Genomic DNA, 15,440 nt, shown 5'->3' with positions numbered 1-15,440 from the left:
ACTTAATACTTAGTAGCTCGTTTTTAAATGTATGCATTTATGACCTATTGATTTAAGTATAAATAGTGATGACAAGGCTATTTCAAATGACATGGTATATCAAAACCGGACTGTCCGACCTAAAATATATGGCCATATTACTACAGTAATACAGCAACTTTCAACCAAGATTATCCTGTTGGTAATCCAGGCAAATTCGCGTGACCAACTGAACCAGGTTTGAAAGGATTCCTGTCTACCTTATTTTCCCGTAAGAGTGGGTTATGGCGGGATACAGCTCCAATCGGAACTGACAATGAAATTAATTGTTCTACCTATTAGATTGTGTTTTATTAATGTCTACACCTACCCCAGCCCAAAACTTAGCCCTTACTATATTACAGAAACAGTATTATTGTTGTACAGTGTGACAAAACGTTAGATTGTTATGCGCATACCCAGTAGCCAGAGCTATGTAAATGTTATGGGTGGCTTCTAGTCTCATCAGTGTCCAGCTATATTTAGCTGCACAAGCCAACTTGTTTTGCTGCATGATATTGCAAATTGGTGTGTCTTACCATATTATTGTAACGTATTATCTTAATTATGAGCAAACTGTTTTGTAGTGCAAACAGTTTTACCATTGACTGCAAGTGTTTAGACAATGCGTCATCAATCGGCCATATTGGCCGCACTAAACATAAACAATGCCGCTGAACCAAACGAAATTCGCATATTTTGCTGATTATTGCTACTGAAAATTGGCAATTATTGTCATGTTTTGGGTTGCACTAATTGGTTGGACCGGGAAAAACATTTTGAGACTGCCAAAAGTTACAACAAATCAAGAAGAAGAGTGCACAAGCCATTTGTGGTTGGCCAAACTGAACCAGGATTTCCAGGGCAAGAATCTTGACAACGTTTGTGTTTGTTCTTATCATTTCTGGTCAGGTAAGTTAGGTGAAATATTAGGCTAATATCTTAATTAATCTGCCCGTACATATCTTTAGGACCTATTAACTTTAGTTTGTAAAATATTGCGCCATTTCCTGCTTACAGAGTCCTTCTTCATATGATTTAGCAGCTTCTACACGTTTTTTCATGGTTAAGACAGCATGACTTAGCAGAACAACGTATTCATTAGTACATTAACTATGACATTAAGTGCAAACCCTCTATAGTGGCTAATGAACCAGAAGTCTCGCAAATAGACTTACTGTGACGTTGAAGAATTAGAGTGGACGGAAATGATTTTGCCCGTTAAAATTCGCAGAATGGAAAAGTGATATAACCTTTGGGCCTTTTCATTGGTGGGTGAAATTTTGCAGTCAAAACTGACCAAAGCCTTGAAATGGAACACTTTTTTTTCCCCCAGGAAAATCAATCTAGTATATTTTTGTTCAAGTTTTTTTATTTTTTTATTTTGAAGGGATTTTATAATACTATGCAATATATATACTTGATTATGAGCTGTTTTTTATTTTTCTTCCCCCATATGTCAGTCAAAACTACCAAAATCTCATTCCACTGAAACAAAAAAAATTGCAACTGAAGAGGTCCAGTGGGTTAAGGGCATTTACTTTCTGCATATCGTAAATTTTGCAAAATGCGACAAATGTAATTTACACAGTGTGAAGTTGGCCACCTTATCAGTGTGAGAATGAGTTTTTCCTGCAGTATTTAACGTGGTTCAGCCCTTCACGTTCTTGACATCTCAATGGTTTTAAGCTCCCGGCTGGTAATTCCTGGAAGTTTGCCATTAAAAGCAATTGAGAGTGTGAGAGGATCTGTTTTTTGTGTGACTGTGGTCAACCTTATCGTTCCGCTCCAAGTGTGAAGGAGCAACTCAAGTGTCATAATCTTCCAGTGCAGCCCGTTTGTCCACTTCCTGTTTAGCTTAGACAAGAGAGACACGTCTTTGTAGAACTGGCATCTGGAAATGACCAAACTGTAAATCCTAGAGCTAATCTAACCCAGAAGCACAGAAGCTCAAGACAAAGGAGGGATTGCTGGATAAACTATAATGGTAGAATTTTAAGAAATTACTTAAAACTAAGAGCATTTTCTCATTACTAACCGACTCTTCCAAATCTAGTGAGCTGCCACCATTTTAAGCAGATTTCCAGTGTGAAGGATTTTCCAAAATGCAGTCAGCAGAATTATTTCTTCTTCTTACACTCTTAAAAATAAAGTTTTTTTGGTTCCTCAAAGAACCGTTCAGCGAACAGTTCTTAAAAGAAACACTTTGAAGAACATTTTAAAAATCTAAAGAACCTGTTCTGCGTTTAAAAGGTTCCATGGATGTTCAAGGTTCTTCACGGAATCTTCAATGGCGATAAATAACCTTTATTTTTAAGAGTGCAATCCCAGAATACATTACAAGTTTGGTGAAAAATACATGCGAAATGGTGTTTATAATGCAATATGATGTATATATAATGAAACAGGTTAATTAAAATGGACCATTTTCTATCCCGAACAGATGAACATTCTATGAAAACCAGTCCTGGAAAAAGCGAGTGTCGTGCAAACAAACGACTCGATGATTTGCTTCCTCTCAAAAAACTAATTTTAATTAAAACAAAAATGTTGAATCATTAACAAGTTTATAAAACAGTGATTTAGTTACATAAATAAATTGATATCGGTGTATCAAATCTTAAATTCAACTTCATGAGAATGTTGACACGGGTGAAGAAGTACAATCGTTTACCTTTCATAATAAATAAAATGGAGAAAAATGATATTTCGGTTTCTAAACGAACAAAGAAAGAAAAAGAGCTACAGACAAACCTCTAAGGAAGGGGACACTCGACAAGGTTTTTGCACCAAAAAACATAGGAAAACTGCTTTTTAAAGCACAGAATACAGAACCATTCAGCTAAAATTAAAGACAGTAAAGTTGTAACCAAAGTCGGTTGGCTTTCATTTTTAACGAACAAGTTTGGTAGTTAGAACTCCAGTTTGGTTATTTTAAAGCGTTAAGACAAGGCAAGAAAGAAGGCTGTTTTCGTTTCGTTGAGGAATCCTATAGGAACGACAAAAAGAAAACAAAAAAACAAAACAAAAAAACCAAAAGCGTTTAGAAAACGTTTGAACAGTCAGACCTACACAGCAACTTTCTGTCTTGCACAAAGTTAAGATGTCAGCAGATAGGCATGTACATGTTATTGTGCATAAAAATGGAGCTTCGTCGTGACTCGATTATTGTGGAAAGAAACAAGAGCGTCAGGCCAATCGCTCGGCATGTTTGCGTTAACATCGATACTGTTGGATCTACATTTCTAGGCGTTTTTTGAGGCACGTGGGCCTGCGTTTCTTGCATTCCCAATTCTTAATGCTAAGGCTTGCTGCTCTGGTTCACTGGGTGTCCGTCCGAACCGCCGACGCGTCCCGGTGGCTCTGCATAGATACCCAGCACACAGGTTCACTGCCCGATTCCAGCCCCGACAGCACGGCTGTGTTCGGAATAACGCGCTAGCGCGGCGTAGTACGGACACTGTGCAATGCGATTTTAAATGAGATTAAATGTGAAAAACACCCAAGATGAAACTGAATTCAACATGCAACGTCATGAAATCACGTGAAACTGGAGTAATGCCTACCGTTTCGCATACTAAGCAGCGCGCTAGCCTTCCTTTCCGAACACAGCCCGAGGCTCGCGTTTAGTCCCTCTGATATGTTTTGTTTCAAACCAAGGTACTGCAGCTTCAAGTATTTTGCATTACATAGAATATTCTTTTTATAAATTAGTTAACGTATACATTTTTTCAATATTCAGACATATACTATCATATATACAGTACAATAAAATGCTCTCATTCTTTCATGACCATTTTTTTTTTTTTTTTTCCTTTTTTTTTTTCAAAGAGAATCCCTGAGATGTATGTCGACAGTCGCTAAGTTTCCACAAGCGCAAGCACAATGGGGTCGAAGAGCGTGTGTGTGTTTGTGAGACATGCTTTTGGACGAAACAGCACTGCAATTAGCCTGGTGAACTGAAAAAAAAAGTTGAAAAAAAAAAAATGGAGACGTGTTTTTGTTTTTCTCGTTTCTTCTAACACTTCTTTAGTACACTGGTAACGTGTGACTGGTTCAGGAAGGAGTAAAGCTGAAGCCGTACGAGGTACTTGTCACTTAGGATGGAGGTGTTGTTTGGTTTAAAGCCATATTTCTTCACTTTGAGGCTGTGAATGTTGAACAGAGAGATCTGGAGTGCTGTGTGGACTTTCGCCACTGGACAACATATACTCAGTGTAAACCGAAACGTCGTGACATACTCTCACACGCTTTCACACAAATAAAGGGGAAACACACAAACGTCCACAACATGACAACGTTCCACTTTTTTTTCCGTTTTTTTTTTGCGCAAACGTAAGTCTATACACATAATACCGGTGTGGTTCGTATTGTTTTTGTCGTTTCTTTTTTCCGTTTTAGAAAGCGTACAAAGGCGGACTAGCCGAAGCGCTCGCGCACGAGCATCATGAGTTTCTTTTTGCCTTTGTATATCTGTTTCAGGTTGTCTATGAACTGCGTGAACTGAATGTGTCCGTCGTGCGCCATGAGGAAAGTCTCTCTGGCTTTGCTGAGGAACTCTATGAACTCGCTGTAGTGCCGTGGGCTGATGTGCGTGAGCCGCGAGTGCGTCGTGTTGATGTAGGCCCCGATCGTAGCGTCCAAGAGCTGTCTTAGTGGGGCCTTGTCCAACGACATCAACTTCCCAGAGTTCCTGCGGCTGTGCAGCGCCACCATGCCGGGCGTGGTCAGCGTGCAGCGTCGCAAAATGTCCGACAGCACGGTGGCGCACTTGACGCTCTTCACCACCAGCGGGATGATGGCGGCCAGCTCGTTCTTTCCCAGCGAGTGGCTGAGCGCGCAGGCCCACAGCACGTCATTGATGGCCGGATGCGTGTCCTGGTTGTAGCTCAGGTTCAAGTGTGCCATGGCGAGCGTGGCCAGTTTGTACGCGCGCATCGGGTAGCCGCGGTGCTCCATGTAGCGCGCGATGGTGAACAGCTGTGTGTAGCTCATGCCCGTGGTGGCCGCGTCCAGCACGATCTGGTAGGCCGTCTCGAAGGCGATATGGTCCTTCTCGCAGAGCGTGAGGGCCGACAGCGCGCAGTTCTGGGGGTCCTTCATGGCGCACTGCAGGGCTAACGTCCGCGCGCTGCTCGCCAGGTTCTCCTGCTGATGGCAGTCCAGGTGCAGCCGGACGATCGTGCTGTTGGACATGACCGTGGTGGCCACGATGCTCGTGGCCTCGGTCGGCGTGAAGAGGGTGAACCAGCTCTGCATGATGCTGTCCAGTGCGTAGACCCCTGCAGACACAGACACGGGGAGCAAAATGTCACTCAACTTCCATAAAATATTACTTTATTTATACATGTTTGTGCAGTGCTCAATATCCAAGACCACATAAAAGTCTTTATAATATGTGACCCTGGACCACAAAACCAGTCATAAGGGTCATTTTTTTGAAAATGAGATTTATACATCATCTGAAAGCTGAATAAATAAGATTTCCATTGATGTATGGTTTGTTGGGTTAGGATAGGACTATTTGAAAATCTCGAATCTGAGGGTGCCAAAAAAAAATCAAAATATTGAGAAATTTACCTTTAAAGTTGTCCAAATGAAGTTGTTAGCAATGCATATTACTAATCAAAAATTAAGTTTTGATATATTTACGGTAGGAAATTGTAAAAATATCTTCATGGAACATGATCTTTACTTAATACTCTAATGATTTTTGGCAAAAAAAAAAAAAATTGATAATGTTGACCCATACAATGTATTTTTGGCTTTAAAATTGTATCTTTTTTTATTAATATTAAATTAAGTTAATTTTTAAATTATTTAACTGTATCAATTAATTTACAGAATTTAAATATTATATAGTTTATATATATATAAAACAAAATAATTGTTATACTTATTATAATTATTATAATAATTATATTAATTTTATATTTAGAAACAATGTATACATTTACATTTTTTATATTTTAAATAATTTTTTTATTATTTTTTTTTATAAATATTAAATTCATGAAATTAATATTTATGCATCCATGATCATTTTCATGATTGTTTTTTTCATGATCAGTTTTTTTATTACAATCTTTACAATGGCTGTGCAACAACTATTATTTTATTATTTGATTTAAATTTAAATAACTTAAATGTTTAACCCAACCTTTTGGGTAGTTTCACTTAACTCAACTATTGTTAAAAAAATTAATACATTTCTTGCTTAAAATTAACCCAAACTAGGCTGGAAATTAATATTTATTAAATTTGTTCAATAAATGAATGTTAAATTAAATAATTTACATTTTTTTAATTGCTTATTAATAAATGTTCATCTTTTGTTTATTACTGATGCCTCTAGTAATTATGTGTCTGATTTTTAATTTACATCCTGGGTTCAATTTAAGCCAATCATATAGTATTTTTAAACAACTGTTGAGTTAAATAAACCTACCCAGAAGGTTGGGTTAGATATTTAACCCAACTGCTGGGTCAAAACAACCCAGTCGCTGAATTTGTCCATATTTCACCCAGCTCTGGGTTGTATTATGATTATTTTACTCCATTTTATTAACATACTGTGGTAAAATCAGTAATGCACAGCCTTGACTATCTTATTATTAATAAACTAAATTATTATTGTACAGTATTTTCAATAAAAATTCAGTTGCTGCTATTTTATATAAGCAACAAGACACTCGTGGTTGTTTATTAGGTTATTAGGTTAACTCAGTTTCATTACCAAAGTGTGATAAAATCACTGTAACAGCCATGATTGCCTAATTGCATTTTTGTAACAACAATCTGGTAACGCTAAAGGCTCAAACTTACCAACTTCTGTGGCACATGTGACTAGCCATCGTACCATCTCTCGCCGCCGCCAGTTCAGCGTTGAAAGTGTCATACGCATTACCTGAGTTATTAGAAAAGAAAAACATGTAAGGAAATGGCCAAAACAGGTATAAGTGGGGAACACAGTGTGCTGATGGATACCTGAAGACCCAGCTCCAGGGAGACCTTCAGCAGAGTGATGTCTGGCAGACTGTCCATGAGCGTCGCTATCTTAAAGGCATCCTGCGCCAGTTTGAAGATATGAGAGGACGAGTGAATGTTCTTCTGTATGGACTCTAATACTGTCTCTAACCTTCGAGCATCACCTAGAAATGACACGGGAAATAATGCATGTTAAGACAAGAACATCTGTATGAATGTTTTTCACATAGAAAAGCAATTAAAACTGTAATATATAACAAATGGAAATGTGTGTGTGTGTATATATATATATATATATATATATATATATATATATATATGTGTGTGTGTGTGTGTGTGTGTGTGTGTGTATAACCAGTCAAAAGTTTTTGAACAGTAAGATTTTTTATGTTTTTTTTAAAAAGTCTCTTCTGCTCACCAGTACAACAGCATAAACAGTAACATTTTTAAAATATTTTTACTATTTAAAATAACTGTTTTCTATTTGAATAGATTTTAAAATGTAATTTATTCCTGTGATCAAAGCTAAATTTTCAGCAAATTACTTCAGTCTTCAGTGTCACATGATCCTTCAGAAATAATTCTAATATGCTGATTTGGTGTTCAAGAAACATTTATTATTATTATTATTACTATCAATATTTAAAGCAGTTGAGTACATTTTTTCAGGATTATTTGATAAATAGAAAAATTCAAAGATTAGCATTTATCTGAAATAAAAAGCTTTTGTAACATTATACACTATACTATTCAAATGCTTGGAGTCAGTATAACTTTTTTTATTTTTTTGGGCCAAGAAATTATAGGAATGAATACTTTTATTTAGCAAGGATGCTTTAAACTGATCAAAAGTGATAATGAAGACATTTATAATGTTACAAATGATTTCTATTAATCAAAGAAACCTGAAAAAGTTCTACTCAGCTGTTTTCAGCATAATAAAAATAAAAATAATAATAAATGTTTTTGAGCAGCAAATCAAAATATTAGAATTATGTCTTAAGGATCATGTGACTGGAGTAATAATGCTAAAAATTCAGCTTTAAAATCACAGGAATAAATTACATTTTAAAATATATTCAAATAGAAAACAGTTATTTTAAATGGTAAAAATATTTTAACATTTTACTGTTTTTGCTGTACTTTGGATCAAATAAATGCACACTTGCTGAGCAGAAGAGACTGTAAAACACATTAAACATGCATTCATGATTGAACATTGCTGTCAATAGTTTAATATTAATTAAGTTTATGAAATGAATATGATTGATCATTGCTGTTAATTTCAACTACTCAAGGTACTCATGTCCATCCTTACTAAAAATATACAGGAGGACAGCAAATGTGCAATATTTGTAAATATTTCATGGGATATAAATGGATTCACACAAGTGATGGAAATTTGACATGACTGGCCATTTTTGTAAACACTGCAAACAGTCACCAGTGACCTTGGAGAAACATCAGGCGCTCAGAAACCCTTTCGCCCGTCTACAGCACTGCATCTCACACACACACACACACAGCTGCATAATGAGGCGTGAGTCAGCACTAGTGCCAGACGCCTGGCGTGATGCAAGACGCTGAGAAAACCTTCAAACGCTCAGTTCTGGGACAGGATTTCTATTTATCACCAGCATGTTGATTTCCTCTGATTTTAGCTTCTCTGCACTGCGGTGCGATTAGATCTTAAAAATAGTGCTGCGAATTTGCAACTTCTCCAAGCGTGTTGTTTCTCCAAACCGAGGAGACGAATGCAGATTTGATTTTTACGTCCGTCTGCTAGCGGAAATGCGGTACGCAGGCCTGCCATTAAGCAAACAGCGCTGTTGTCAAGGTAATTGCAGCCTGCGCATGAGTGATGGACGCGTCGGCGAATGCGACGGTCTAACCTTTGGCTGCAGTGAGCATGGTGGAGGCCAGCTCGCACTGCTGGGACTCGATGTGGCTGAGGGTGAACCATCGCGGGTAACGATTGGGGACGACCGATACTATATGGTGAGGCCGGGACATGTCGCCCGAAGGAGCTGTGGATTCCAACACTGGTAACCTGCGAACAAAAAAAAGACACAGAGATTAACACCAGTGTTATTTTCCAAACCACATCCTGTGGAGGAGGACAGTAAATCATCCATAAAACATGACAGTGGTATGATTAAATGTTGCTTTTTAGTGTAAAACTGTATTTTTCAGGCTGGTCCAACTAATGTGCATGAAGGCGGGACTTTCTTTCCTACAACCATAATTTCTCTCATTCATTTTCTTTGACTGGTCTGTTTTTCCTTCTCATTTAATATCTGGTTTAGCAGAACTGTAATCACAAATTGTACAAGAAAATAAACAAAGAAATGTTATCTCTCAGGTATAGATAGATATATATATATATATAAATTTTATATACTCAATATAGTGTGTGTGTGTATATATACATATATATATATACACACATATAAAATTAGATTCAGTAGACATGATATTTATATTGATATCTATATTTATATCTATATTTAATTTATATTATATTATATGTATGTATATGTATATTATAGTATATTTTAATATACTTTGATGTAATTTAGTCGAAAATCATATCATATGTATGTATGTATGTATATATATATCTCATTACATCTATTACTCAATATACTCAATATGCAAAATAAATCAATAATAAATATTCTATATGCAATAACCATACACACACACTCTACTATTAATAGACATTATTATTAATGAATACATACATTTCATTTATATTAAATTAATAAAATAATATTAAAGCATTCATCTTCTAAAACGAATGTCAATACATAGTATTTTACTTTATCAATACTATATTATAAAAAACAACTTTAAAATGTTACTAACAGACTAGAAAGGACTGCTTTATGGATGTAAATAATAAAATACGATACCCCAGGACAGGACATATTTCACCTGCTCTAGAATCACAGCAGATGTTTCCTCTGGGAAAGGACAGGGTGTCGTTCTCAAACAGAGGTTTTGCTGTATTGTTTTAGCCAGCTAACGTGAGCCTGGAGGCGGCCTGCGGCCTTTACACACACCCCATTACTGACCATCCTGTTTGTCTGGACACATACTGCGCTTCTGGAATACTACCACGAGGCCAACAGGCAGATCCGACTGGATTCATCCCTATTTTAATCGTGACGTGAACTTGAGAGATCTTCCATGCTCTAAACAAGAGCGCATTTTTGGCTGTGCATTTACAAAATGGACATCCTCATTATGCACAGATGTCATATATGACTTTGCAAATTGCCTATTAGTTGCATGTTGGGCATCTTTGAAGGCTTTCTGAAGCTACCTTGGTTCTCCGATCATATGCTACTAAAAATCATCAATCTGATCACGCATATTCATGTCGGAGCAGGATTTCGTCCTTCGCCTCCAGTGCGGTGCAAATATGTCAAAGCATCGTGTCCTGGCATGGAGCTAATTACCGAGCCATCTACAAAGGGAATTGTATTATGAGGAGATCAGCCCTCGTCTGAGCCAATGCCATGGAGAGCAGTTATTTGGAGGCCCACGCTCTTTTTATAGAGAAAGTCAATACTGAGCCCGAAGCTCCTGCGCTGGCTAAATTTAGGTGGATCTTTGTTTGATACCATCGAATTTATACGTGTATCCTGAGCTACAAATCCCCCGGTAAACACAATCCAATCAAAATATAATACAATACCAGACAGATTTGGTAACAGGATTTTTTTTGTGTGTGTGGGTTGGTCAAAAAAGGAAAATTAATAAAACATATGAGAGGAAATCCGTGACAAGATGTCGATATAAATCTTTTGGACCAGCCTGAAGTTGGAAACCTTGCCAGAACCAGCCATAAAGCAACATACGATCAAAGATAACACAGCGAAATCTCCTGAGTCTACTGTGCTTAAGTGCATAATAAACATCAAATAGATTCGGACTGGCTGTGATCGCGTTGCGCAACTTTTGCGCTTTCAGTGTAGATGGACAAATTATTGTATCACACCTATTTAGGACACAGTTTAAGAATTTCTGCTGGACGTCGACCCTCGTTTTAAGAAACACTAGCAAAATGCATAAAATTTCAGTATAAATCACTTACAGAATCATTCTTGCATAAATGGTCAGAACATCCAAGTTTCCATCAACATATTTTTGAGGTTATGTTACTAAAATTCGCTCAGATGACTGGCTAATATTACCTCTCAGTTGCATTTCTATTTTGCACCAACTTGCCTGAAAGTGAACATTTTGTTTGCTTAAACACGAGATGGAAGTTCTGCTTTATCTCAAATAGTTTTTCACAATGTCCCAATTTTGCACACATTAACTTTGCAACTTGGTTGCAAACATACATACTCGAGTGAATGCACCAATTTACATCATAACAAGCAGAACTGCTTTCGGGTGTTATTTCGTAAAACTACATATAAATTGTTGCTCTGAACCAATTTATGAAAAATTCAAGTTTTGCACATATATTAAAGTTAATTTATAAAACGAAAGTTGTTGCTTTAAAACTAAATGTATCAATTTACACAAGAATCCAATTTTGCAAATGTATTAAATTTGCAGCTTGGATGGAAACATTTAATTTACATTAGAACTTAGATTTTTTTGGTAAATTACGTAAATTTGCATGAATTTACATATTTGTTTCAAAGCTACAATTTATGCTTAGTTTTATGAATTATTAACAGCGAAATCAGTTTTTCTCATTTCGTAAAACCAAACGTATATTTTTGTTTTAAAATGAACATCAATTTTAGCTAGATTCCAATTTTGTACATATATTAAACTTGCAACTTGGATGAAAACACATACTGAGGTGAATTTGAAAATTTGCACTTGATCAAGCAGAACGGATTTCAGTGTTAATTTGTAAAACTATCGGTAAACTGTTGCTTTGAAATAAAAACATTAATTTATGCAAGATTCCAATTTTGTGCATATATGAAGTTTGCAACTTGGATGGAAACATCTATACTTTGGTAAATGCCACAAATGACATAAGAACAAACAGAACTACTTGTGGTAAATTACGTAAATTAGCATAAATGTATGTATTGGTTGGTTCAAAGCTACAATTTGCTCTTAATTTTAAATGAATTATTTACACTGAAATCAGTTTTGCTTTTTATTTTGTAAAACCAAACGCATGTTGTAGTTTTAAAACAAACATTAATTTTCGCAAGATTCCCATTTTGTGCATACATTAAATATTAAATTTGCAACTTGGGTGGAAACATACATACTGAAGTGAATTTGAAAATTTACATAAGAACAAGCTGAAGTGATTTCGTTGTTAATAATTCATAAAACTAAGCATGAATTGTTGCTTTAAAACAAATGTCAATTTACTCAAGAATACTTGCACGAACGATTTTCATTCAAATGTGTATGTGTGTGTGTGTGTATATATAATATGCTGACAAAGACTTTGTTTAAATATTCAAAATATGTATTAAACAGGTTTTGTAAAGGCGCATGAATAACTGCTGCTGATAATGAAATTGTTGCTGACACACACACACACAGGGTTTGTACAGGCGCACGTACACAAACGGCCACAAATGCACACGAGTCGTCGAGGGGGTGTGTGGGGTGAAAGGAGCGCTCAGCGTTACCTCCGCAGCCCAAATTAGACTCAACGACACATATTTATTATTCACACTTCTTCAAAAACTCATTTTCAGTGGCCATGAATTATTTAGCAGTTTTCCAAGCAAAAGGCGCCTTTTGATTAAACGGTGCCCCAGATAACCTCACGCCCTACACACACACACACACACACACACACACATCTGAGAATCAGTGAAGACGTAACCGTGCTTTCTCAGGGTGAGTGAAGATGGTAAAAACAAGAGATGCGAGGGGAAAATAAGCCACAGCCGTGGGAGTGTTCATTACTGTAGGTGGACGCGATGGTTTTGGCAGCAGAGTGTCGCCCGTGCGGCCTGTGGAAACTCACCGCATTGCTCTCAGTGCAATTTTGTACGCCAGTTCGGCATCGTGAGGTAGGAGGCATGTGAAGAGATACTTGGCAAACGTGTGCATCGGAACGCTCTCTCTATAGATGAGCTCTCCCAAACCACTGTAGGGCCCACCTGCAAGAGAAAAACACACCAGTTCAGACACACAAAAACATTGCATTTAAATCAAAAACTCTTTTTGTCAGCCAATTTTTATATTCATTTGAAGTTCCTGACGCCACCAGGGTGGTGACTGCGCTGATGGCTTGGGCCCGTCATTGCTTATGATTACTGATTTATTTTAAGTTAACATTTTTATAAATGTAATTACTTTTACCTTTGCATCAACTCATCAACACCCCAGTTTAGAAAAACTGTTTTTAATCAACAGTTTTTATTCATTTGTACTACTGCATTTATTTAGGTGTACAACGTTTAAAATAACACAAGCAGTCACACAAGATGTAGATAAAAACCTGGATAAAGTCATTTCTTGCATTTCATTAGTCTTTGTTATCACCGATATTAACAGGAAGTTTGAAAATGCAAAAGTGTGAACAATGACTCGAATAAAGCTGTCGTGCAAGTTCAGAAGATACAGCACATGCCCTTCTGAGGGTGTGAGATGTGGTTAGAAATGCACAGATTTGTAGGCACAAACAGGCTGTAAGAGCGTGCTTGTGAGAAAGAAACGCCTTAGGAGGTTCATGTTTCACCACACAACTAAGTGATGCACACACACTCATAATACCCTTTTGCATGACACATCAAAACCACATAAAGTACTGTGAAGCTACCGTAATTTTAACCGTATTTGCATTCCATTTCAAATACCACCCTAATAATGTAAGTGTACTCTTTCCAACATCATCATTTAGTCGTACTGTAGGTCAAAAGCGAACATTGATAACATCTCTGAAAAGCGACAAGTAACGTTATCCATTTCCAGGTGAAAGGCACAAAAAGCAGGTCCGTGGTGTTTCCGGGGCGAGTGCTGCATCGTGGGTAATCTGCTTACAGATCGTTTTACAGACCCTCCCCCTCCTCATCCTCAAACCAGATGAAAACCACACGCCCACTGTCAAGCATGCAGGCCTTTTCACACTTGCCTACAATATAAACTGCAATGCTAGAAGCCATATGTGAGAGCTTGGTTCTCCCTGTCATTAGATTATTTTCGACTGAGAGCGCCGTGACCACAAGCCACTTCACAAATACACACGGCACCGGACATACAAACAGACACTGACAAACTAACCAAAATAAACATTCATGAGAGGCATACATGCTGCCTACATAGACAGCTACCTAGGCAGCATCTTAACCAAAATAAAACCCTCATATGTGACGCTCTGCATAGACAGAAACTCACAAATAGCTCCTCATGTGAAGCTTGTGAGACTTGACTAGTTCGCACTTCTGCTGAGCTAACACTGATAAGCATAAAATACATATTACAAACAAATATTTCATAAATATATTAGTATAAGTATATGCATAATCAACATTTATCTTGACTAATTAGCCATCAAGGATTCGTGATCTCCACAGAGCTTGTTGCAAAGCATTCTGGAATTGCCTTCTTTGCAGAGCATGGTCATTGCAAGATGTGAATTCGTTTTCTATTCGCGTCACCCCGTGCAAATTTGCATCTATTCATGTCTTTGCACTGACTTTGTATGTAATCCAGGGCTTTGCAGTGAGATTACTGTTAGGGGAGGAGCCTCTCAAATATTTGCAGCAGCGGCCCCTTGGCCCCACGCAGTTCTCTCAAGTTCAATTTTATTTATTGTTCAAAATTAACCAGCACAAAATAGAAATTATAACAACTGGTAAATCCGATAAAAGTCAAATTCATACAAATAAAATAAAATGTTTTATATATTTCAAAAATGCAAATGGATCAAAAAATAAAAAGAAAGTTAGCCCCAAACGAGCCAACTTAACAGCAGTGCTCAATGTATATACTGTACACATACAGTAACATTGCAGAACTTGCCCTGAGCATGTAGCCTATGTCAAGCTGTGTGTGTGTGAGAGAGAGAGTAGACATACACATTTCAACTTATGAATAACATTTTGTATTGCAAGTGTTTTTTGCACATTTTGATGCCTTGATGACAGCCGTAGGGGCTCGAACTTAACTACATTAACTAGTAATGGAATTATGTAATTTAATAACAAAATAAAATCGGTTACAGTTACTGAGAAACAAACGTACAGTTAAATTACAGTTACTTATGAAAATGTTAACGATTCACAGACATACAGATTTGATTTGCCAAATTGTATTGACTGGTCTAGACCAGTGTTGGGGGTAACGCATTACAAGTAACACAAGTTACGTAATATTATTACTTTTTCCAAATAACTAGTAAAGTAATGCATTACTTTTTAATTGACAAGAAAATATCTGAGTTACTTTTTTCAAATACTTTTCCCCCATTTATTGATTAAAAGCTC

At 36.9% G+C, this 15,440-nt stretch overlaps 1 protein-coding gene across 1 annotated transcript in view; it reads right to left on the bottom strand.

Moving 5' to 3' along the window:
- Positions 1 to 2,902: 2,902 nt before the first annotated feature.
- The window catches only part of zswim6 (zinc finger, SWIM-type containing 6), a 100,945-nt gene continuing 88,407 nt past the window's right edge, over positions 2,903 to 15,440 (bottom strand). Inside the window, exons 10-14 of the mRNA XM_051120674.1 lie at positions 12,977 to 13,112; positions 8,898 to 9,055; positions 7,006 to 7,169; positions 6,844 to 6,925; positions 2,903 to 5,300 (exon numbers count right to left, since the gene is read on the bottom strand). Coding sequence (XP_050976631.1) covers positions 4,438 to 5,300; positions 6,844 to 6,925; positions 7,006 to 7,169; positions 8,898 to 9,055; positions 12,977 to 13,112 — 1,403 coding nt within the window. The 3' untranslated portion in view covers positions 2,903 to 4,437. The remainder of the gene's footprint in view (positions 5,301 to 6,843; positions 6,926 to 7,005; positions 7,170 to 8,897; positions 9,056 to 12,976; positions 13,113 to 15,440) is intronic.

Source organism: Labeo rohita, chromosome 10, assembly GCF_022985175.1.
Source record: "Labeo rohita strain BAU-BD-2019 chromosome 10, IGBB_LRoh.1.0, whole genome shotgun sequence".
Taxonomy (NCBI): Eukaryota; Metazoa; Chordata; class Actinopteri; order Cypriniformes; family Cyprinidae; genus Labeo; species Labeo rohita.
The sequence above is the reverse complement of the archived record's forward strand: the minus strand, read 5'-3'. Positions and strand labels throughout refer to the sequence as shown.